The sequence below is a fragment of the Lepidothrix coronata genome, unplaced genomic scaffold (genome assembly GCF_001604755.1).
Source record: "Lepidothrix coronata isolate B3197 unplaced genomic scaffold, Lepidothrix_coronata-1.0 Scaffold18, whole genome shotgun sequence".
NCBI classification, from domain to species: domain Eukaryota; kingdom Metazoa; phylum Chordata; class Aves; order Passeriformes; family Pipridae; genus Lepidothrix; species Lepidothrix coronata.
In genome coordinates this window covers 6,381,955-6,408,212 of record NW_016690198.1, presented here as the reverse complement: position 1 = coordinate 6,408,212, position 26,258 = coordinate 6,381,955, and the positions used below count along the sequence as shown (strand labels likewise).

General features: G+C 37.1%; 1 protein-coding gene and 1 long non-coding RNA gene across 2 annotated transcripts in view; one reads left to right on the top strand and one right to left on the bottom strand.

The window, feature by feature from the left end:
- LOC108493602 overlaps window positions 1–8,017 on the top strand; it is a 30,131-nt gene extending 22,114 nt beyond the window's left edge. The window contains exon 3 of the long non-coding RNA XR_001873532.1: window positions 7,930–8,017. This is a non-coding gene — a long non-coding RNA (uncharacterized LOC108493602). The remainder of the gene's footprint in view (window positions 1–7,929) is intronic.
- PRDM6 (PR/SET domain 6) overlaps window positions 1–26,258 on the bottom strand; it is a 73,843-nt gene that overhangs the window by 16,504 nt on the left and 31,081 nt on the right. The window contains exons 4-6 of the mRNA XM_017807215.1: window positions 7,716–7,843; window positions 4,027–4,151; window positions 579–921 (exon numbers count right to left, since the gene is read on the bottom strand). Coding sequence (XP_017662704.1) covers window positions 579–921; window positions 4,027–4,151; window positions 7,716–7,843 — 596 coding nt within the window. The remainder of the gene's footprint in view (window positions 1–578; window positions 922–4,026; window positions 4,152–7,715; window positions 7,844–26,258) is intronic.

Below are 26,258 nucleotides of genomic sequence, written 5' to 3'. Positions count from 1 at the left end.
TGAATAAGTGGCATCTGTTTTCCTCCACATCACTAGTGGAGTAGGTATTTCCTTTTGACAGCTTTGTACGATTTATGGGTTTGCATGCTATGAAGAAAAATAGTACTAAGCAAAAAATTCCAATTCATTACCTCTTAGTACTTAATTAAGTTCATACACATTGCACACTATAGCTGAACCCTGAAATGACTGTGACAGCCACTGAGCAGCAAGTTAGATTATCTTTGGAAGACAGAGAGACTTTTAATTATCTTGACCTCATTTTTTCCATCTATGATATTCATAAATTTTCATTCTATTTTGTTGCCTCCATCAGATGTACCAAACCACTCTGAAAACAAGATTATATCCTTAGCTATTTCCTTTTATCTGCACATTTAGGCACCAAATGTTTTTACAAATAGTGAAGTCAAGCAATACTTTTTATCAGCTTACTTCACAAAGCTGCAGATGAATTATGTCATATGGGGTCCTCGTAATAATGGCTTGGTTTTGAAAATGATAACAGCTTGATAAAAGAAGAAAGCAGTGGATCTGGCTATCAGTAGATACAGAAATAAAGAGAGCCTGGGCTTTACCTGTCAGGGTTCTGTGTACACACATGCATCTGTAAGAGGATCCGCTGGGTGAAAGTCTTAAAGCATTGCCCACATTTCCAAAGATGCCAGTCACTGAACTCAGAATTTAGTTGGCTTGTTGAAGTTGGGCTTGCAAGAACTCGTTGGTTTTTGACACTGATCTGGTTAAATCCTGACTCGATGGACCCAGACTTATCCAGGAGAGAAAAATTTCTGCTACACGGAGTCTGTGGAAATACTACGGATCGCTGTGGAGTGGCAGGGGATAGTTTGCTACTTTTATTAAATGGCTGTAGGGTGTCTTGTCTGGACATGGCCTCCATTACAGTCGAAGGGACATTCACTGGGAGAAAAGAAGAAAAGTATATAAGATCTTTTTTTATGCCTTTTTACAACTAATACGGTTTTGGGAGAGACCAAAAAAATATCAACATCCATTTTCTTGACACTACAATTAAACAATTTTATTTTAACAATGCACAGAAAGAAAAAAAAAAAAGTGGGCTTGAATCTGAAAGGGTGGTGCTGATTCTGTGACACTGAAATGAAAATTCATGCAAAGGGCTGTCTTAGACCCAAAGGACCCAGAGAAGCCTTACTGTGATATTCATCTATTACACAATGGGATTGTCATCTGAAAGAAAACATTGCTGCACTTGTATATTGCCCTGACTCTGTATATTGCAGTCAGCATGTCTGACTGCTATACTGCAGACAAGCATGAATTTTGAGAGCATGGGGAAAAAAAATCCTTTCTCGGACACGCCTTCAAATACAATAGGGCTTAAATATCTACTGCAGCAATAGTTCTCTTATCGTCTTAAAGGGCAGCCTCTAAGGATATTATACTATTACATGTCACAAATAGCCACACTGCCAATACAGCAAGAAGCCAGTGACTTCAACATGTCTCATACTATTAAGAGTAATAATCATGAGACAACGCGAAGTATAGGCAGAGATGTCTTTGTGCATCAGTTTCCCACCCACAAAATAGTTATGAAAATAATTTCTAGTCCCATGAAGGTCTTATGATCATCAATTAACTATGGCTTATGAGGAATTCAGATATTTCAGCAACAAATGCACAAAGAAGTGATTTAGTGCTGAATTTGAATGTTGCATGATGAGGAAAGCAGGAGGTCAAACATGTAGAAGAAAGTTGAATAGCTGCCTCAATCCTTGAGTACCATGTAGGTCGTTCAGTGAATGAAGCAAGGATCCTGTGGAAAAGTAGTGAGCTAACAAATGCTTGTACCACAATGCAAAAATAAATGTAATTTAGGCCACGGGGGCCAAGTAAGTTCTAATGCTTTCTAATTTTGGCACACTCAATCTCATGAGATAATATTTTGATGTAAATTTTTAAATTAAATATGTTTTATACATATATATCTATTTATATTCTCTTATGTAGTTACTGTCACAAAGTGCTTCTGTCTATAACTAGGCACATAGCATGTACTGAACTGTTGATTAGAAACTACAACTTGGTTTAGGTTAGTCATAATGATAGATCTCTAAGAGCAAATATGAGAATTAAATTTCAGTTGTGAGCTGGAATCATCCAACATTGTTTAAGATACAATAAAAATGTGATACAAATTAATGATTTTGTAATATCTATCTTAAACCATGACAGTTACTTTAGAGTTATATACTAATTTCTTACATCAATCATAATGGCTCCAATTTTATAGTATTAAAAGCTCTTTAGTTTATGTCACTTGAGGTCCTTCCTAATCTATTCTTTTTAGGAGTATCTGAGAACCTAATTTCTAAGTAGAGTTACATCTGTGGAGCTGTCTATTACCAGTTTCCAAATATATAATACATCTTCCACGTGTCTTCCGTAAAGGGAACAATTTGTATACTTCCATTTTGCCCCAACACACTTGCAAGAAGCAGATAACTTTTTTTTTCTTTTCTTTTAATTGTATTCATGACAGTCCACAGAAGCAATAAGATCAGGATGTCTGATCAGACCTAAGGAAAATAGGCAGAGTTTGTGCAGGTGAATATACACTTGTGCAGAAGATAAGCAGGTGTACTCTGAGAGTTTAAATGGCACTTAAGTCATATGCAGCTGGCTCCATAGTCAGAGATTAATTTCATCTACTCATGTTAGTGTCTCTGGGGTTGAAACTCTGATTTCTCTCTCAGCAAAATAGCAACTGGCAATATTTAGAGATTTTAGCCATAATGTTTCCTTTTCAAATAAAGTTTTTGTAGGCTTCAGCTCATGAAAGAAAAAATAATATTTCTATATTGTACACCGCAGAGCATGAGTTTTATCAGCAAATATTACTGCCAGTAACTAAATTTCTTTTAAACTTTTTTCAAGTCCAACAGATTTGAAAACTCAAGATGAAAAAAGATGTTTATTTTTGACAGTTTATTCTCTGGTATCTTGCTGTTTTATTGCTGCATGTTCAGTATTTAAGTTGCTACAAGACACCAGTTCATCCTAGCAGTTCATCCTGTTTAAGTATCCAAGTACTTGACCAAAAATATACATCTTATGTGTAATTGATTAAGAGTGGGCAGTCACAGGGTTACATTAGACCAAAGTCAATCAGGCATCCATTATTGGTTTCTTCTACCACATAGATACACATAGCTGTCAAAATGGATGCAAGCCCTAATCAAATTCCACACACAAGTAGTAAAACTGAAGGGTGTGCCTGGATCCCCAATCCTATTTACAGACAAATGTGTCTAGCACTAGATCAGGTCTCTGTTAGTTGCATGCTTAGTTTTGTGAGGACTCCTAGCAAACTAAAAATAAAATATTGAGAAGGGGTAGAAGAATGGATGGAAATGGGGATTGGCAGGATGCAATGGAGGTTCATTGTCGTTTCTGTTTACTTGCACTCAGTTTGTATTTAGAGAAGCAGTTTTTTGCATCTAACTACAAGGATCTAACCTGTACAGTTAGTCAGTCTAAGCTTTTCTCAATATATTCAGTGGTAATAGAACAAAGAATCACTAAAAGAGGCCCTCCGGGCCTTCAATGTATTACAGTTTTGGGAAGGGAGTGTCTTGTGATAAACCTAGTAGCAATGTAGAGGACCAAGAAAATTGATTAACAATACAATAGAGTTAATCACTTCTGTGGAAGAGTGATTCATATCATAATTTTGCACATCTTAAGTGTATCAGCTTGCTTTAAATGTACAACCACTTTCATTTAACATCACAGAATCAGAGAATCAAAGAATCATACAGTGCTCTGGGTTGGAAAGGATCTTAAAGTTCAGCTAGTTTCAACTCCTCTACTGTGGGGAGGGACACCTCCCACTAGACCAGGTTGCTCAAAGACCCATCCAGACTGGCCTTGAACACTTCAAGGGATGGGCCACCTTCTAAAACACTCTAGGAATATACTTGATCAGGCATGAAACAGGAATTATGGCTTACACAGGTAAAAATACAAGGAAGAACTTACAATTTTCATCCTGTGCAATGCACTGGAGAGGGATTCCAAAGAAAGATGTGTAACTGTCATTGTACCACACCAACAGCTCAGTGCCCCTGGGAATATCTATACAGGCCCGGTAGAATATATTGGATCTAGTCAAGAGAAAAAGAAAAAAAAAGCCTAATTTAGGAATAGGGCATTCTTCTCTTATCATACACAATGTTATAGTAGAAATTCATTGTTTTGGAAGCATTTCCGCAGATAACTAAATGAATAAGTTACTGATTATTTTAAAACCAAATCTGTCATAGAGAAGGATTTTATTCCTGTTGCACAGGCTAACAAAGACCTTACAAGCACTTTGTACCAAGCATGTGTTAAACAGTGAGGTTTTAAAAGGACCAAGATTTTAAGAAAATACAGATATTTTCTTGCAATGTCAGTTTCAAAGTGATTTTTTTTCAAAGCGATTTTAGAAATGGTACATTTTGCTTATGCTTATAACCATCAAAGTGTTGCACACAGTTCAGCAAAAACAGCCATTTAAACAGCTTAGCATTTGTCATCTAAGCTAAACTTAACATTGTTTAGGGGAAAATAGACAACAGCTCTTTTATGTGAGTAAGTTCTTTTAGCAAAAGGTTTGAAGTAGTGTGAAGTGACTTTTCATTACAGCAATGTACCACCAAAAGAGAGATCTCGGATTGTTGAGAAAAATAGGCTTTGGCTTAGGGAAAATAAAAAATTTGGGTTAATCAGAACATTCAATCATAAAATTTTCCCATATATGGAACATGAGGGTAATGTCAATGATCCTTCAGTAAATATAAATTAGTGTTACCATAAGCGTGATATCACATTGTTCCTGTGATAAAAGACTGTGGGTATTTCTAGACCATTGAAGTGGGAATTGAGGGGGAAAAAGGGACAAATCCTAGTGTCTTTAGCATAAAAACAAGAGCCTTATTCTAATCTTGCACTGATGTAAATAGCTTCAGAGTCATACTTCTACAGTTAACAGATTTACATGGCAGCAAAAACTGTGTAAGATTAGAATCAGGCTCAAGATAAAAGAGAAATGTTATCAGTTTGCAGTGGCTTTTCCCCCTCATGCTTCACATGGAACAGTAAAACACACTTCTGTGAGATGGATAGAAATTCAATATACACAAGAAGAACAGTCCACTCTTGCTGAAGGATTACATACCAAAATGATACAGTCAAAGTACCAAGAAATGACCATTTTTTATAACAGCTTATGTAAGGCAGAAAAACATCTATAGACCAAAAAAAAAAAAAAATTAGGCTTCAACCAGTTTTCTGAGTGAAGAATTGCTACAAACATTATTCTGAAGTTCAAGATAAAAGTGTTTAGGGTTGGTAGGCCTTAAATTTAGACTTTCTATAAAGAATTGGCTGTAGCAATGCAATTTGTTCCTTGTATAACACTGCAGACATAAGGAGAATCTTCTACCACATTTTTCATGGCAGTGAGATATGCACTTGTCAACATATTTTGTCACCGCAAAGTGGCTCTTGGCAACAGGATCATAAAGATCAATAAAAAAGTGCAGATTCTCAATATTTTACTAGCAGCTGCAAAAATTTCATTTATCTTGTTATTTTCCTCGCTTACTGCCACCCTGTCTCAGGAGGGCACTGCTAGCTAAGCAGAATGGTTTTCTTAGCCTTCTATGAATATCTGACAAAAACTCTCCCCTTTGTGTCTCCCCTTCTCCTTCCCTCCTCCTCCTCCTCCTTCTCCTCCTTCTCCTCCTCTTCTTCTCCCTCTCTTTCTTCCCAGAGCTACACATTAAGTTAATTCTTTCCACTGTTACATAAAAATGGAAATTGAAGCCACGCTATAAATTACCAGCATCTCTTAACTTGAGAAAAATTGAGTCTACTTTGTACTTCACCCTTGTAACATTTCATCTCTCAGTTTGGCTTCCCTTAAGATAAACACAGCAGCCCAGCAAATGAATGTGCTAAAACCAAATGACACACTTTGCCGCTGAAAGACCAGAACTGTTTTTGAGCAATGGGTGGTCTGTGAGGCTTGGAGTAGGCAGGGAAAAAAATGTGTAAGTGTACACCGTTCCTTACAAGTGTGCAGAGCTTCCAAAACTCGCAGAAATCTCTGCATGCTGAAGTACATCAAAGGGATTTTTCCCTTTTTGGATAATATTTCCTTTGCTGACATGTATTTAGTATTGTGGTTGGATGACTCATAAAGATAGCTTCATGGCGTCCCAACGCAGTTGAAGCAGAACACATGCCAACAAACATTATTGTCAGCCTCAAAATAAAAACAAAACGTTCAGCTAAGGGTCAATCAATCAAGAGCACTTTGAAGAAAATTCCATTTAGATATTACAAATCATAACAGAATGAATTTAAACCAGCTGACTTTCTGTGAGGAGAACGTCCATGTACAATAAAAATTAGGCTGGTTTTTCAGTGTCCAACTTTTCTATTTTCTTACACTTGGATGCAGTCACCAGTGATGGATGCCAGTTTTTTAAATTGTGTTTTTGTAGTTCATTTTATAAAGATCTGAAGTAATCGAAAACAGATCAACAGGGGGAACTCTAAGTAAAAACTCCACCATGAAAGGAGAGTTGTAAAATCCACTTAATATTGACAGATGTGTAATGACTTTCTCATGCTCACTTTTCATTTAGGTTTGTCATCTATATATATGTACGCATATTTTTTTTTCTTATTTTTATGTATATATGTGCAGGCACACATCACCACATTGAGAAATAGTCCACAAGATACCCACAAAAATACTCTTTCATCACAGCAATCTTTATTCATTATCCAGGGTATTTATTTAAAATCCTATGGTATTTTAGCTATAGATAGCAGATACTTAAGTCTATAATGAAAGATTTGTAATGTATAAATAGAATTGTTATTTTTTTAACTGTGGCATTATTTAGTCAACTGGATAGAGAATAAAAAAGCTGAAAATGCAATTGATCAATTTTACCATTTTTAAATTGGAACCCTATGGCATAATCAAACTTTATATATTTCATTTTAGATTTCTTTGTGTATGTTTTATTTTTATATTTAAAGGCACTTTAAATAAATTTAAGATTCTTCCTAAATAAAAGAAACTCTGCTTTCTAAAATCAGGATTACTCACTGCAACTGGCAAGCCTGGTGCATTCTTTGATGTGTTTCCTACCATATTTAATAAGGCCAAGTGGTCGCTTCTGATTCTGAGGCAAAAGGTTTGTTTATAGCTGAGATCATGTATTTATGTAACGTGTTGTCTGGGTTTTCTGGATATATTTGCAAGTACAAAGTAAAATGCACCATAATTTCTTTACATTTTTTTTCACACTTTGACTTTCTCTAGCCAGCAACGTGAGAGGTACAAGCACTAGCAATGTTGGCTAGCAGGTGCGTTCAACATAGAAGTTGAACAACTCTATTAAGGGTGGAAGACTACTGGTGTTGGCCTGCTTCTGATCATATCATTCAGAATAGAGGGCTCCATGTAGCATGGTGGCCACACAGTGACACAGGACTGCTCAGGCTCCCAGGAGCTTCACGCTGAATTTTTTTTATTATCACCCCATATGAACACATCCATAACTCTGCTCCTGTCTTTACAACCAAAGGCAAAAGTACTGGTGACAGTTACAGCCTGACCTTCCAGTAAAACTTTGTATCATTGAGTAAATCAGAAAACACTTTACCTGTACTGAACCACTGTTAAGTTCTGCTCTCCACAGTGCCTCGCGCATCGAATATACCGCATCCAGCTTGACTTGCTGGGTTCTCCACCATCGATAAAGTGCTGCAGCGTCCCATCTTGGTCATATATCTGGGGGAGATGTCACAAGGTCAAGTAGTTAGAACAAATCATCAACAATCATTTTTCACTGCTTTGTTCCTCTGTGTCTTTTCCAGGAATGTATTGCCATGAAGTTTGTCACTGCGTACTGATACTTTTAGAAATCTACATGGAACAGCAGAAGAGTATTTTGGGGGATGCAAGTTTATCATATTTCTTTTATCAAGCCAATCTTTTTATATTAAACATATTTGTGGTGTCTCAAAGATGTAACCATGTTTCCCAAAGAATATTTAACCTGTTTTGACAAGCTGGCCTTAAATAATGAACTGCCAGATAAACAAGAAAATCTGGATGTAAAGCGTGCATTGAAATGGCTGGGACATCCAAGCAAGGGGCAGTAGTAATCCCTAAACAAGTATCCTTTCCTTCACATCTCAGTTGCAGCAAGAGCGTGTACTACAGCAACCTCACATGATACGTTAGGGAGTTGTAGGATTCATAATATCAAAACAAATGAGACTAGAAGGAAAAAGAGAGTTGATGATGCCTTTAGAAGCTCCCTTGAGAAGCTTTTTTGAAGTAGTAAATGAGAAATCAGTCCTGAGGGAATCATTGTTTTCCTAAACATGACATCCCTGCTAAGGACATGAGAGCCAGTTCTGGTAATTTTTAAAAAAAGACAGTATTATGTCTCTACTTAGCAGTGGATGCCCCCTCTGAAGTCAAAGAATGAAGTTGCTCTGGAGGCTCTGAAATGAAAAGATAAGTGTTTCATGCATGCCTACCATTTTGACTGCTTAAAAAATGTTATCTAGGTAGGTCTAATCCTTGTAAAAGCAGATGACCTCAGCAGATTTTTACTTGTTATGCAATTACTTTGTCAAAATTCATGAATGCATCTAAATTACTAGGTACCTGTCTGAAGTAAACCCCATCTTCATGTCTTTTGTCCCTCCATGAACACCATTTGCTTTAACAGTCCTACCCCAAAAATGCTATCCCTTTTGAAATTTTATGAACCTGAGTTGATGTTTTCTTGAAAGTAATAATTCTGCTATGTAAAGAGGAAGCACATTTATTACATTGAATTGAACATTTCTAGAGCATACGAATTAACAACCTTGCATGTCTATTTCAAGATCAAGAGAATAATCTGAGAAATTATGAGACTATATTCAATACTCCAGATTTATTAAAAGAGTGTTTCCAACAATCTACACAAAAACATACAAAGGAATCAGAATCTAGTTCTTTACTCTGCCACAAGAGAGTCTCAAACTCAGGAGCCAGCCTAGCTTTTGCTTTAGGCCAATGGGACTGGGAGTAATCAGGAGCAATATATCCACTGCTAGAGCATGAGAGACATAGAAATCAAGTGTCCATGGGGATCCTTATCGTTTGTTCCTGAGTGTCTGTGACAAGGACCAGGTGAAACCTGGCCAGATACTCCTGGGCTGGATAAGTAAGATGCTACCCCAACATGTACTGAGTGGAATAAAGTCAGAGAAACTGGGAGTCCTCAGAGGCAAACAAATACTCTGATACCAGGGATTAAGTTTATTTTTTATATATGGTAACATGCCAATTATCAACAAGGACCTATTCTTTTGTAAATATATTAGAGTATGTTGAATATATGAACAAAATATGCTAAACAATAAAACTCTGTAACTGAACCAAAAAAGCTTTACAGGAAATCAGCCTACAAAAAGGAAGAGAAGGAAAAACTAATGACTAACTGTTGGCTAGGACCATTCTGGCAATATCTATGCAAACAGTCTCAGCACAGTGTTTATTATCTATCCATTTACATGGTGCTTATTCACATAACAATATATGGCTTAACATGAGGCAGAAAAAATTCCCATAAATAAAGAGCTGATAACTTCCTAATACCCAGATGATATGAAACAGGAAAGACAAGGAAGACTGCCATAATCAGTACTGACAGTCATATCTTGACACACAGGGTCCTACTCAGAACTGCATGTAAATTGTCAGTCAGGAACTGACAAGAAAAATTACAATCTGTTATGGAAACATAGGAGTGAAGCTTTCTTAGGCCTTGGACTGCACTACAAGCAAGACTAAATATTTTCAAATGCTTTATTCTTGCAAGTAGTGATGCAACACTATAATATCTTCTACAGGTGTGTATCCTAAGCAGAAGTTGAAAACAATGCCAAAGAAGGTAATGGTTATAAGCCTGGGTACTGAGTTTACCGTTTGTAAAAGGTATGCAATTATAGAATTATAGAATAATTTAGGTTGGAAGAGACTTTTAAGATCATTGAATCCAACCCTTAACCCAGCACTGGCAAGCCCACCTCTAAATCAAGTCCCTAAATGCCACATCTACACTTCTTTTAAATACCTCCAGGGATAGTGACTCTACCACTTTCCTGGGCAGACTGTTTCAGTGCTTGACAAACCTCTTGGTGAAGAAATTTTCCCTAATATCCAATCTAAACCTCCAATGGCCCAACAAGTGACCATTTCTTCTCATTCTGTCACTTGTAACCTGAGAGAAGAGACTGACCCTCACCTTGCTACAACCTCTTTCAGGTAGTTGTAGAAAATTATAAGGTCTCCTCTGAGCCTTCTTTGCTCCAGACTAAATAACTCCAGATCCCTCAGCCTCTCCTCATCAGACTTGTACTCCAAAACCTTCGCCAGCTCTGTTGCCCTTCTCTGGACACACTCGATGACCTCAATGTCTTTCTTGTAGTGAGGAGACCAGAACTGAACACAGGATTCCAGTTGTGTCCTTACCAGTGCTAAGTACAGAAGAATGATCATGTCTCTGGTCCTGCTGCATACACAATTTTTGATACAAGACAGAATGCCATTTGCCTTCTTGTCTACCTGGGCACATTGCTGACTCAGCACTCCCAGGTCTTTTTCCACTGGGCAGCTTTCCATCCGCTCTGCCCCCAGCCTGCAGCACTGCATGGGGGTGTTGTGGCCCAAGGGAAGGATCTGGCACTTGCCCTTGTTGAACCTCATAGAATTGAACTCAGCCTATTGATCCAGCCTGTCCAGGTCACTCAGCAGATCCTTCCCACCCACCAGCAGATCAGCACCCCTGCCCAACTTGTCATTTGCCATCTGGCTGAGGGGGCACTCCATCCCCTCGTCAAGATCACAGATAAAGATATTGGATGGTAATGGCCCCATGGCTGAGTCCTTGGGAACACCACTAGTAATTGGCCACCAAGTGGATATAGCGCCATTTGCCTCCACTCTCTGGGCCTGGCCATCCAGACAGGTTTTTTACCCAGTGAAGAGTGCAAGCCATGAGCAGCCACTTCATCCAAGAGAATTCTGTGGGAAATGATGTCAAAGGCTTTACTAAAACTCAGGTAGACAACAACCACAGCCTTTCCCTCATCCATTAAGTGGGTCACCCTTTCACAGAAGGTTGGTCAAGCAGGACCTGCCTTTCATAAGCACATGTTGGCTGGGCTCAATCCCCTCATTGTCCTGTACATGCCTTGTGATGGTAATGAAGATAATTTTTTCCAAGACCTTCCCCATCACCAAGATGAGGCTGACAAGCCTGTTGTTCCCTGGATCCTCCTTCTTGCCCTTCTTGTAGATAGGCATCACTCCTGCTAACCTCAGGTCAACTGAGACCTCCCTGATGAGGCACGGCTGCTGATAAATGATTGAAACTGGCTTGGTGAGCATTTCCAGCGGCTCCTCAGAACCCTTGTGTGGATCCCATCCAGCCGTGTAGATTTGTGTGTGTCTAATTGGTGTAGCAGGTCCCTGAACATTTTTCGCTTGGCTTATGGTGGCTTCATTCTGCTCCCCATCCCAGTCTTCCAGCTCAGGGGGCTGGGTACTCAAAGAAGAACTGGTCATACTATTAGAGACTGGATCAAATCAGGCATTAAGCACCTCAGCCTTTTTCTTGTCTTTTGTTACTATGTTTCCTCACACATCCAATAAAGGGTGGAGATTATCCTTAGCCCTCCTTCGTCACTAATTTATTTATAGAAATAATTTTTTATATTCTGTTACAGCAAGTAATTCTATTTGGGCTTTGGCCCTTCTACTTTTCTCCATGCATAAACTCTTGACATCTTTGTAGTCCTACAGAGTTGCCCGCTCCTTTCTTCCAAAGCTCACAAATGCCCTTTTTTACCTTAATTTTCAGCCAAAACTCTCTGTTCAGCCAGGTTGGTTTTCTTCCCCATTGACTCATCTTTCGGCACATGGGGACAGCCTGCTCCTGTGCCTTTAAGGTTTCCTTCTTAAGGTACATCAAGCCTTCCAGGACTCCTTGCCATTCAAGACTGCCTCATAAAGGACTCCGTCAGCAAGTCTCCTAAACAGGTCAAAGTCCATCCTCCAGAAGTCCCAGGTGGCAGTTCTGCTGACCCTCCTGCTTACTTCTCTGAGATTTGAAAACTCTATCATTTTGTGATCACTGCGCCCAAGACGACCTCCAACCACCACATCACCCATGTTCACAAACAACAAGTCCAGCAGGGTACATTCCCTAGCTGACCCCCTCATGATCTGTGTCAGGAAGTTATCTTCCACACACTCCAGGATCCTTGTGGACAGTTTCCTCTCTGCTGTTCTGTGTTTCTAGCAAACATCTGGTAAATTGAAGTCCCTCACGAGAGCAAGGGATTATGATTATGAGACTTCTCCCAACTGCTTACAGAATATTTGACCTGCCTCTTCGTCCTGTTTGGATGGTCTACAACAGACTCCCACCAGGTTATCTGCTTTGTTGGCCTTCCTCCTGGTTCTTACTCATAAACACTCACATAATCACCATCATCTTCTTTTGAAGGAAACTTCCATGTCTTTATTTATTTATATTTTTTTAATTCACTTTGCAGAGTTTTACTCATCCTCTGGAATAAACTAGTAGTCTAAGTAAAGTTGAATACATATATGCTCTGAGAGATGGGGAAAGAGTATTCAGTGGCATTACTGGTAGAAGAGAGCTCTATGGCCAACTTAACAAATTACAAGGAAAGTTAGTTCTCCCAAAGAAGAACAAATAGCAGTCTCTTTCCTGAAAAGCTCTGAGACTCACACAGCTAATTGCACAGTAAAATTCAGTGACTTGACTTGCCTAAGGCAGTGTTGGTTAAGCAAAATGCCAATGAGCTCTAGTGTTTGTTATGGTAAGTATACATTATTTAGTTGTTAGCACTTTTAATCATGTCAAACTGAAAGCAAACTGGATTGTATGCGTGACTTGATAACTTAGTCATTTAGACTGGATTCTGTGTAGTATATTGGTGCCTAGCTCTCTCTGAAATCAACACACTGCTGAAGGACCTCATTATCTAGAAAGTCTGAAATGTCAGAAAAAGCTGCATGAACTGAGAGAACACAAGTACAGAATTCCCTGAAAAGATTGCTTTTAAGGAGAATAGTTTAGGCTGACAATCAAACTACAGCTGGGTTCATATTGATAAAAAAATGATCAAAGAATGAATGCTTTTAGACTTTTAAATATGTTAGTATTAAGCGCTGGGCATCTGATTTAGGGCAGGAAGGTCCTTTAAATATGCATCTCCTCCTTGTTACACACTGAATGAGAAAGCTCTATAGAAACAATCATGCCTTTAACTATCACTTCTTTCTCTTTTCTTTCACTATCTTGATGACCAAGTAAGGATATTGAGCACATGTTATAAGAACAACTCTTAGTCTTTCTATATAAAAGAAAAATGAAATATAATAGAAGTCAGAAGCAAACTAAAACACATGGAAAAGTCTCCAAATGCAGCTTAACTAAAAAGAAACACTGATGTAGATAGATAATAATGGCATTACATAATCACATCCTTTACAAAGGCCACATCTCAAACATTGAAATACTTTTTTTTTTAAATGACATTCTATCTTTTAGATTACCTATAGAGTAAATAGGCAAATTATTCTCAGCCAGTATAAAGAAATGACTGTTCATCACATTACGATAACTCCAACTCTGACTCCTAATAAATATTATTGAATCTGCAATAATCAACTTACACACATAAAACTGGTATGTAACAATAGTAGTATACATGTCATCAACCTCATTCTACTTTAAGCAGAAATGTTTGGACAGGTTCCTATTCAACTACATGGACATTACTTCAGAAAGACATTAGTTATAAATACTTCTCATCTTGCTTGATAAGACTAACAGATTTGTTTTTCCACATAAAATATGTCTTCAGACTTTTTACGGACTGATAGCAAAATTAACAATATAAATATCCTACAGATAATATTCAAGTTTGTTGGCTTAGGATGAATAAGTATGCTTTGGTCTATTGTTATGTAGAAAATAAAGCTGGCTACTACAGTCTTTACGTGTATTTGAAATAATCTATGTCAACAACCAGTTACTTATTTTGAAGTGCTTCTATTTTGTAACTAACTGGATGATATCTCCTTGCCATGTAGAAAATGCAACAGTTCATTCAAAGAATGATTTTTCTGTTTTGCAACTTTCATATTACAGGCAAAGCAGTGTCAATTTGTTTATACTTCAAATTACCATCAAGTTTTCCAAAGCATTCTGAACTGCTATAAAAAATTAACAGAATAAAATCTGAAATAAATGAGCAAGGAGGAAACATCAGGAGACCTCACTGGTTAGTATCAAAATGCTCTCCAACACTTGTTGGCAATAAACTCCCTGGGATGCAACCACTCTGCGAAAATGCACAGAAATATGTCCTGACAGCCAATGGTATTTAACTGCTCACTCTGTTCAATGCAATTTTCTACAATTAGCCATATCTGATTTGAAGCATACATCTTGTAATATCTGCGTAATATTTCTTCTCTTTAATCTAGCAGGCATCACTAGCAAATTTTATAAAAGAAAATACTTGCCAAATAATATTAAAAGCTATTTAGTTTTAATGTTTCTCAAAGGATTATAGCATATGAAACTATAAACATTGGTTTGAACTGTCTGTGCTAGGTGAAAGGCTTCATCTCTCACTTAGACTCCAGTCCAGCAAACACTTATGCACATATTGTAGTCCCATTGATCTCAATGGGACTACTCGTGTGTGAAATCAAGCATCTGTGTAAGCGGTTTGAGGACTGGGGCCTTATTCCAGGAAGTGTCATGACAGCAATGCCCTGCTGATTATGCGGACTTCATAAAAATTTTTTTCGGTTTTATTTTAAGTCAAGTCTCAGTGGTTTGTTTCGACACTAGCCTGTGGAAGTCATGGAATAGGAAAGAATTTCACGTAACACAAACCAGTATTACTCAACACCAGGGCAATGAGGGGAAGACACAGAGCAGAAAAAAAATCACACATGAAGCTGAAAACCTGCACACATACAGACAGGTCTGTAAAGAACCAATGCTCTTGCAGTATCCACTGACACCACAGGACCTTGACAGTGTGCACTTTGGCACTCTCCTGACATGTTCTGTGATAGAATAGAAAAAGCAATGGTGCTCTAGCCATGAGTCATGCTGCAATGGAGATATTTTTGCTCAACACTGGTATTTCCACCCTGCTCACTGCACTGTGTTCCCATGCAGCCCTGGTAACAGAAGACCACGAGGAGGCAGCAGATTGAAGTTGTTCTCTGCAGTCTTTTCTATGTGGGACATGGAGCATTAAGAGAAAAAGTGTTGCCAATCTACGCTAAATGTACAGAGAGACCAGGAAAAAAAAAAAACAGACTAAAAAGGAAAAGGTGGTTTAAAAACAGAGAGGCAAATTATAAAAGTGAAGTAATTCAAGCAGAAGACTCTCACACCAATTGACTGGTAGATGCATATCTCACTAAGTGTATCAGGAAAGGAGCTACAAGAAGGCTGTAAGGGTCCAATGCTGAAAACCCTAATTCAGCTGGAAAGTCTTTATGAACTCAGTAACAAAGCTCCTAAAACAGTATTCTGAGAGAGGAAATCAAGGCAGTTATGATGATTCCTTGTTCCTCTTGGTACCTCTGAAAAAAGAGCACTGTTTCCTTCGCAGGTAAGGACATAGCTTTAACCATTTTCTTGCAGCTTCTAAAAATTTTTAGACATTGCAAAGTGAAGTTAAAATATTTTTTTTTCATGTCTTTTCATTCCCTTATGTAACCAAATATCCCAGTAGGATTTTGGCAGATTTCATCACTCAGCATCAAGCTTGGACAGCTGAAAAAAGTGAGCAGGTACATAGCTCCTAAGGTGACTTACTGATAATGCAATGATCTTAGACAAACTACTCAGGACCAAAAGACACTCATAAATAGAAATAATTCTAAATTTCCCTGGTTCTAATATGTGAGAAGGAATAAGAGCAAGGAAGGTCCGATCTTCAAATATAATTCAGGGCTTACCTTGCTGGTAAGAGAAAGCTGATGGCACAAGAAGAGCACAGCTTTTGATCCCTCACTCCTGTAATTTCTGTTGAGTAAAAGTTCAAAATACTGTTCCAAACTCCATTTTCATAATTTTGTGCATGAATCAGCATTTCCAGAGAGGTAACAGACCTTAGACTTACAAATCCTAGGCTCAGTGCTTAGGATACTTTCAGAAGTACAGTGCATAGAATATATGGCACAGTTATCATTCTGTAAATGAAACTTCTTAGATTACAATTTTTGTTTGGTTTCACTTTACAGCACTTGGGGCTTCTCATTCTTTCCATTAACTTTAGGATTTTTAAAAGCTCCAATACCATGTTTCCTTAAGAATCAGATTAGATTTCTCATACACAGAGTTCCCAGAGACTCTGAAGAGAACAGAAGGGAGGCTCTGAACAGGATGGAGTCAGACTCTTCTCAGTGGTGCCAAGGAATAGGAGAAGAGGCAAGAGGCAGAAACTGGAACACAGTAAGTTCCACATAAATATGAGGAAGAACTTTACTGTGAGGGTGACTGAGCACTGGAACAGGCTGCACAGAGAGGTTGTAGAGTGTCCTTCCCTGGAGACATTCAAAAGCTGTCTGGACACAATTCTGAGTAACATGCTCTAGGGGACCCTCCTTGAGCAAGGAGTTTGGACTAAGTGACCTCCAACCCTAAACATTCCAACCTTGGTCCCTTCCAACATTAAACATTCTCTGATTCTGTAGAGACACTCTCAATCCTGTAGAAGAAATAGCAAAAAATCCTTTAGTAAGTTAGACTTAAAACTCCATTGAAAACAATGGGACTCAAGTTTTAACTTATTTGGACACTTTGGAACCATACATGCCTGTCTGCCTTTAGGCAGGTAAAGGATCATAGAATTTGCTCTAACTTTCTAAGCAAGACTTCTTCCCTTGAAACAAGGAATTCTTTTATTTCCTTTGAATGTACCATGAATGGCTGTGGTCTGATTTGAAGTAGGGCACTTCAGAGAACTGTGGAACCACTGAGGTTGGAAGGAATCTCTGGAGGCCAACTCATCAGCTCACAACATATCGATGACTTCTACATCTTCACTTTGAAATTCTTGACTCATTGTTCATGGGTATTTAGTGGAAAAAAAAAGAAAAAAAATGGAACTGGGAAAAAATCAAAACCCAAATTCAAAAATATGTTACTTGTGAAAAAATTCTTAGAAAAGAAAGCCTGTCCACAAGTGACTTCACTTTCAAGCAATGTCAGAACATTACTTTGTTCTGATAAAAGCATTGCTGCACAATGTAATGGTTGTGACCCACTGATAAAGTTTTATTGCTGAACTAAGGCACAAATAGTTTTATTCAAGTGTGCAAACTTTAATTTCCATTAGTGTTTCTGATGGCTTGGAGTATTCCACTAAGTCTCTAGTGGCTGCCTCATAAGACAGTTCTTCTTTAGTTCTGAGCATTACTTGTCAGCCCTGTCTGTATGTCTTAGATACTTTCCAGTATTTAAGATCCCACTAAGCATCTCCATTCTGACTTCTGAATTGTTCTGCAGATGCTTAGGTTTAGTGCCTGCTCTGAAAAAGATTTGTCGCATGATTTACAGCAAGTACTTAAACTCTGTGTCTTGATACTGTGGCTGTAGAAAACAGGGATTTTGATAAAATTTTTTTGTGCACCATTTCTTTATCTTCACTCTGAGTTTGTAAGTAAATATGGGCAGGGACTGTCTTTACAGTGTATGTGTAGAACATCTATCTCAGCGGAGCACCCATTTACTACTTCAATACAGACTCCACAGATAATTCTTTCAATCCTTTTTTAAACATCTCATTAAGGCTCACCATAAATGAGGAATTTCAGTAAAAATTACATACTTTAGAAAGTGTACTTAATTCCTTTGTGAGTTTTAAATAATGAGGCACAATGATATTTTTAGTTTGGAATATTTTGGAATGTCTGGAATGTCAAGTTCCCAAGATGATGATTAAAAGGTCAAGTAATAAAGTATATGATAAACTATGCCTGAGATTCCTCATAGAACAAATGAGTAATGGCTGTACAAACTGTGTCACCATGTTTTTATGTCAAAAAAATTCCTGCACTGTATTATTTATTCAAATTTGTTCAATTATAGGATTGTCAGAAAAACAGGCACAGATGGCTAGTTTGTAACTTCTTCAGGGCTGAAGTCAGAGTCAAGAAGCAAAGGAAAAGAGTGCCTTAAGGAGTAGTGCTAGCATTGCCGGTGATTGCCTAGTAGAGAATGTGAAACAGGTTTTTTTTCTTGCTGGAGTGCAGGTCTGGTATTGGTAAGTATCATGTTAAGTTTCTTTGGAAGTGAGTTTGTTTCTGTGAGGATTATAACATTAGATTAGAACATTGCTTAAGACACAATCACAGGAGCCCTCCAGAGCTGTTAAGCATTTGGCATATCTCACTTATCTCTAAGGGTGGCAGGGGCCATCAATACAAAGTGGACTATCAATCAATATGGAGTCTTCTTCAGACATTGCCTGTCAGCTGATCAGAGGAAGACTTTACAGAATCAGCTTTTCATTATCAGGATTTGGTCTGTGATCAGAACAAGCCACTAAACCTTTTACTTTTCACTTGGCAAAAACATACATACTGGAAAAAAGTCCTGACAGTTCATTCATTTTGCTCCATCGCTGGAGCCAGATGATATTTGACTGGGGAGACCCACCCTCTTTGATGTTGTGGTCTTTCGAGAGTGCCCTGCTGTGAAAAAAATTTTCTCCTTCCAAATTAAAGAGAAATATTTCTATGTCCAGCTGTTAAATGTGACATTTGCCATTTTTCAGTGCATTGGCTTTGTGCCATCTCGCAGGCTGTGTTTCAAGCCTATCTTTTTCTCTTCCCCTTCTCAGCAGCAATATCCACAATGTGCTAGTGTCTCCAACTTCTACATATATCAAGACCAATAGGGAAAACACAAGTAATACTGCATAGCTCTGAACTACAGCAGCAATATTTACATATTTCTTCTGATTTTTTAATTAAAGCCAGCAATCCTTCATCAGTGAAGGATAAAACCCTTAAATACCATCTATCTATGAAAAGTCATTCTGATTGCAGTAGGCAAATCATGCTGAAGCAAAGCCTCTGTAGAATACATTTACTGGTTAAATGAGTGTGGATGTTATTTAAACTTGTTTCTTGTCCACATCAAAAAAAAATGGCATCCATTCAGCAGCCCTAGCTCTGTTTAAATTAAGACAAACTTCTCATGAAAGCTTGAATAAACATTTACGTTTATGTAATCAAGAAAACCTGTATCTTCTCATATTTATTAAGTGTAATTTTTAGAGTTATAAAAACCACTGTCACGAATTGTGTATACTGCAAATAAAGGGAAGACTCATCATTACAACATTTTGCATATCTTTTAAGGTGGATGAAATGCAACAGGTTCCAATTACTCTTCAGCTCAAGCTTTCCATTATCCTTTTCATTTCCATATTTGCTGACACAGAAAAGGATCAATGGTTGATAGATTTTGGCAAGGTCATTATTACAAACGTGTGTTTTGTAATTAATCTCAAACTATAATCAGCAAATCTGAATAACTGCTCGTGTATTCACCACATCTTCATGCTGTGAAAATGAAAACTTGACTGAGAGCCTCAATGGATGAGAATGGAAACACTTAGTTCAGAAAATTACGAAAATTACAACAAATAAAAAAAATTAAGCACTTCCCCTTTAGGTATCCACATTCTAGATTCACGCCAAGAAAGAGGATAGTTCAGAAAGATCTGATCTAGAAATAAGCAGTAAAGCCTACTCTTCATTTGGACTACACAGCTCATGAATACAGTTTTAAAAATTGTGGAATGATTCAGGTTTACAAATAAATATAAATTAGCCTCTCTCCAAAACGCTAGCATGGAGCTAATCTACATTCTGCAGGGCTTCAGGCAGTTCTCAAAAGCTATCTGGTATCTAACAAAGCCAGTGCTGGGACAGCAGATGTCCAAGAAATGCAGAGACACTGGCTGTTCATGGTGTTAAAAATTCTACCACAAGCATGTTTCCTTGTTCCTGAATCAAATGCTACCACTCCTAAAATTAAAAGCAGCACATATATATGCTCTATAAATTTGGATGTCTGTTTTATTCCATTCCATGACTGTGGTTCCATGATTCTTGTTCCAGGGTGGTAACCTTGTTACAAGAATATAATTGATGCTATTATGGTCCTTCTCTGTCCTCATTTCTAAATATATGAAGAAATATTTTTCTTACTGTTAATTCCAGCTTTCTCTAATTTAGCTACCCAGTGTTACTCAAAATTCTCTTCACTTGCTTCTAATCTCCAATCAGCCATTGCATCATTATATTCCTTTTTTCTGTCCCTCAATTTTTCAAGGCAAGAGAAAAACACCCAAGAATAGCTCATTAGAGTAAAAGCCAAGAACTGGTTGCAAAGGTTTGTGTTGGTCTTTTTCTCTGTTACATTCTGCATTTTTCTCTTTCACATTTAACAGTGCACACCTCAGCTTTATCCTTTCAGCCTTTCTCAACTCTCCTCTCTGTGTCAAAATAATTTGCAATAAAAAGGCAATTTTTTTTTGTCCAAAACAGCTGTAAGTGAAAATGTATAGATGGCTTACGTAGGCCAGCACAGATGAGGCATGTACATTTCAGAAATAGTAGAGTAGTTTGAGCAGCAACTGTACTGACCTCAAATGATCACTTTTTTACTAGAGAAATCAAGGCAAATGAAATAATTTGAGTGATTATAATCCATGTTGAAAACTTTAGCAGTAAAATGATTCATGAAAAGAAATTTTTATTTTTCCCAAAGTCTAAATTCTAAAAAAAAATAAAATTAAAATAAACCAATTATTTTGATGATTTTCCCACCATCCTCAAAAATTAACACAAAGGACAAATTAATCACTGTTTAGTAGGCCTGTATGCAAAATTATTTTGCTGGATATAACCAAAACCTCACAATGGTTGTAAAGCAATAACAATACCAAAATGGTTTGGAGCAAGTTTGGGTTTTTTTTAAATTTGATTGTTTCAAGATTTTATAAACCATAATACAATGTTTCCTTATAAGCTTACTGAACTTTAAAATTCAAAGGAGTTCTGAGCTGAGAAATAATCTTTCTGTTTCGAAAATACAAGAACTTCATGTTCAGATAATTTAGAAAACTTTTCCCCTGTTTTGTCCATGGGACCTTCAAACGAAACTGACATTTTTATGCAAACTGTTTTAGTTTCTCAGCATTCTCTGGGAAAAAAATAGTGGTTTCCTTGGAAAACCCCAAAAATTTGTAAGTAGTTATCTGTTGTACCTTAGTGATAGGCTATCAAAGGCATACATAGAAACAGTTATGGCACCTAAGAGCTTGCAATCTAAAAGACACAGATAAAGCTAAATGAATTGAGAGACCCAGAAAATGTGATGAAAGTGTAACCTTTCCCCACGCCTTTCCTGTCTCCTTCTCCCTCAAGCATAATCACAAAAATTCTCCGCTTAAATACAAGAAGATTAATAAGGAGTGTGACTTCACAGTTTTACCGAGTTATGCAGGAATTGCCATGCTTTCCCTCTCCAGAAAGAAAATCTTTCGTTTCCTCATGGGTTACAGATCTCTACCAGCTCCCTGCCATGCACAAAGAAAGTAAACCCTGAATGTATGTGCAGGCAAATTAAAACCTAAGCCCTTTCTTGACTTGACCAACAATACATTGGGAAGGCAGGCAGCGGTAAGTCATGTATATGTTAGCCCATACATTTGAGGGCAAAGGAAGAGGGAAGACACACTAAAGAAAGGGCTAAAGGAGAAACTAAACAATGTGGAAAATAAGTGAGTGTATTTATATATTTTATGTAAAAAATTCCTCAAGAGGAATTGTTAATAGCAAGCGAGTCCTTGTTCCACATCTTTTTAATGCCTCACAGACTGCATACCTACTGTATGTGGTTGCCTTTCCTATCTGGCTTGACCATTCTACTTGTGTCTACTTGTAAGAAGAGAGAATATTAAAAATAACTATGTGTGCCTACTCTTAGCTATACTTTCAGATTAACTGTTTACAAAGAATTTGATGAAGCTGTAATAAAAATCAATTTATCTACAGAAAGAAGCACTTCTTGTTCTCGAATGGCAGATTTATGATTTCATGCAAGCATGAATATCCTAGAGCTCACCCTTTTTAATAAGGAGTCTTTTAAAAGACATAAAATATTTGTCCTAATGAAGTAATGGTTTCCTAAGGTTTTGCTTCTTTTCTGTACTGCCTACAGTTTTATGTCTTTGTTGAAATGTGTCACTTCTTAAATTATGATGTTTTCCTAAGTCTACTATATTCTTTTTCTAACCCACACTAAGAAAGCACAATTGTCAGACATTATGTTTTGAGGGCGTACTGACCTTCGACATGTTGTGGATAATGTAAATTTAATATTTTATAGTAATTTTGAAAACATTCCTAAACTCAAAATCCTTCATTGCTTAGTACCTTTAACTCATTCCACCTAACAACATTAAACTAGAGACTAAAATTTTCTGAAAAAAATCAAAGTAAAAGGTGAGAGGAGAAAACAAAAAGTACTTTAACATTAGGGAGTCACTGCTATTAGAGTCACAGCCAAATTTAGATAAGACACTGTACTGAGACAACCCAAACAGCTGCTGCAATCCCGGAACTGTCATCTTAGCCTGTTCAAATTTGTCTAAAAACTCTCCAAGAAACTGGGAGTATGAGATGAGTGAGACAGGAGAGGTTAATGCACTGTGATTCCAGCCTCTGCTGACTCTTCTGTCAAAAAATACTGAGATTCATCCAACAGAATATGATAGTGGTAGATTTTGCTTCTTTTTCTCAAAGACATTTCATTCTCCAATAGAAAGCAGAGAAGGATCTGAGTTACTCCAGGCTTCAAAGGAAAGACATTTATTTTGTCCAGATAAGTAAATTGTCTAGTAATCCCATGTGGCATCTGGATAGGAAATATATTATACTTACTAGAAAATTGAGCAAATCCTTGGAATCAAGGATGAATAAACAAACTGACTGAGAGGAAAAGACACTTACCAGAGGCTTAATAATGAGGTACCTTCAGGAGCATTCCATACTTTAAAGAGTTGAGCCGTGAGCAGGACTAATGAAGCCTTGTTTTAGTATGGTTGTGTGTCCTTTGTCCCCCAAACCTTCACTACTGTAATGATCTCCACTTCTACGCTCATTCCAGTGTATAATACTGATAATCTAAGCACTTTCCAGTTATTATGTACTTAGCACTGCTGCTAATATCACTGAAAGTTCAGCACACAGAAGATAGAAATGTACAGTGCAGTCTGTAACTGCAGACACAGGAGGGATGATATCCTGGGATACCTCCCCTTGCAAAGTGTAAGTAGAGAATAGGTATAGCAGTGACAAAAAATGTCTCGGTAGTGTGATATACATTGGGTCAATAAGCTTTGCTGACCCCCAATAATACCCATCTGCATCTTCAATAATCTTCTTGAAAGCATCACAGGAGAGTAACTACTTCTAGAAGTCACTTTGTGAAATGTGAAGTAGCAGGAACGTGAAATCTGGAACCATGCAGGACAGAAATGCACAGTTTGCATATGCTAAACAAACCTCCTGTGTCAGACCGACTACATAGGCAATAGATCCAGATGCAGCTCTTGTTTTCCTGAATCTTTGGAAATTTTAGCTGCTGCATGTTTGGAAAAGCACAGTTGCCATGACAATACCAAAAGGAGTCTGCCCTGTATGTTTTTCAGATTTGACTTTATTATATATACAGGATATCCTGTATTACATAGAATGTCTAGCAGTCCTGAAAGAAGAAAATGACGTTTCCTGTTTTCTTTTTTTTTTGGTCTACTTTTTCCACATTTCAAGAGATTTAGCTTCTATACCTCTTACATCAAATTTAGAGAAAATGCAGGAGAGATTACTGTATTCCTACCACTATAGTTCTGACTATTAATTAAATGTATTATAATCACTACAGGTAAACCGTTAACAATAATGCAGTTCAATTGTAGGTACGTTTCATAGTCATCCAATTTAAATGTCATTTTTTCTGATATTTTCTCAATCTAAAATGTGTTTTAACTAAAAATGTTCAAAATCATCAGGGCCTAAAACAAACCCTCAGATTCTAATACGGTTTTTAACAGTGTAAATAGAATGTGAATCAGACACTATTATGAGCAACTCTTGACACAAAATTGCATGCAGAACTACAAACAGTGCCAAAATCATCATGCTCCACAATGCAGAGCATCTATGTTTCAGTCTCTTAATTACAGTATAAGTCCTCTAGAAGTCAGTACAATAATAACCTGCAGAAGCAGAAAGCTGGCAGATTTTTAAACTATTGTGGTGATGGGAGAGAAAGAGCAGGAAGATCTTACTTATAACAAATGATTGCATTAATTTTTACCCGCAGTATTACAAAAGATATGTATTGCAATTCCCATTTTACAGCTAGGGTAAACCATGCCATTAGCTTTGCAACTCTATTTAAATGGTCTGTCAACTTTAAAGTTACATCTACATACACTGTGCACATAAATGAGAAAAAAATCCAAACCTCATCACATACATCATTCACATATCGTATATAGTGAGTTCTGAGATTTGTATTGATTTAATATCTTTGAGAGCAAAAATGAACAAGACTCAAAAGATCCATCATGATACAATTATCCAAAGTTTTGCTTCTAAAATGCATCTGTGCTTGGTCCTGACAAAATAATTTTAACTGTAAATTTGCAAATGTTTCAATTATAAAACTGCACAGATCTGAACTATAATAGTCAAAGATCAACTGTTTTATAAATACATTTTAAATATGTCATTAATATAAAATTCCTATATCATACAACCAAAACAATTTAATATAACTTGCTATGGCAATAACCAGGTCATTTTTCAAAAAAAAAAAATAGATACATTCCATCATGTAATTTTGAACTTCTTCTGACCTTCTGATGGCCACGATTGGGAACAAATGTTATGCAATAAAGACACTGGCTGCTTTTTATTTGCAAAACAGAGAACACTTAATTTAAGCAGCCTTTGTTTTAGTAGACATATCAGATGCATTGCATAGGAAAAGATACCAGTCTTTCATATATATTAATTATAATCACAGATTAAAAAATACTACTGGTTTAGAACATGTCTACACTACAATCCAAGTGACTGAGACTGATGCAGATAAATCTGTTCTCTGGATATAAATTAGCCACCTAGGTCATGACAGCAGAGCAATCAGAGCAGCATGGGATGTACTTATAGCTATTTACCATGCTTTACTGTAAGTTTTGTATCCCGTGGTAAACTCAGTTTTACTGGAGTTACATTATTTATAAGACTGAAATAATTACCTTGATTAAAACTGGTTATCTTGTATCTGCCCAGAGGTGCGGAAACATCTTTGGTTGCAGGCACAAAAGAGGAACCTGATAATAAATACTGGGGCACTGTTCATTATTTCCTTTGCTCACAAGCAGTGTAAAATGAAGCTTGTTAGTCACTTGAAGGTAGGATTTGTGTCACATAACAATAACCAATCAAGGTTAAGTATATAACCTAACCCTATTATGGAATGTCCGTGTAGAGACAGTGGGGAGAAACAGGCACCATCAGGGGGCAACACATCATAAGCAAGGTTAACTCACTTAGATCAGATACTTAACTGACTGATATCAAATGTTAGTGACTGACACTGCAAGCGTGACCTGCTATAAATTGCCACAACCTAAATGGTGTTTACTGAGAATAGTACTCAAAAAATTCAGCCATTTTTGTATTGCATTCATACTTGTTGCTTTCTCATGCTCTTGAGGAAAATGGTATTAAGAATCTTAACATTCAAGGGTGACTGTTGTAGTACATTTCTTAACACAAAAACAAGAATACCATCTTTGTATAAATACATTTAAAATTAAATATATAGAATCATATCGGTCTTAAAATACTTTGCCTCTCTTATGATGATGCAAGCACACAGTTAATCAATCAGGATTTTTTCTTCCAGTTTTCTTTCCAATATATAATTCTCTCCCTCTTTTTTTTTTTTTTTTTTTTTTGGTAGAGCACAGAACAGCAA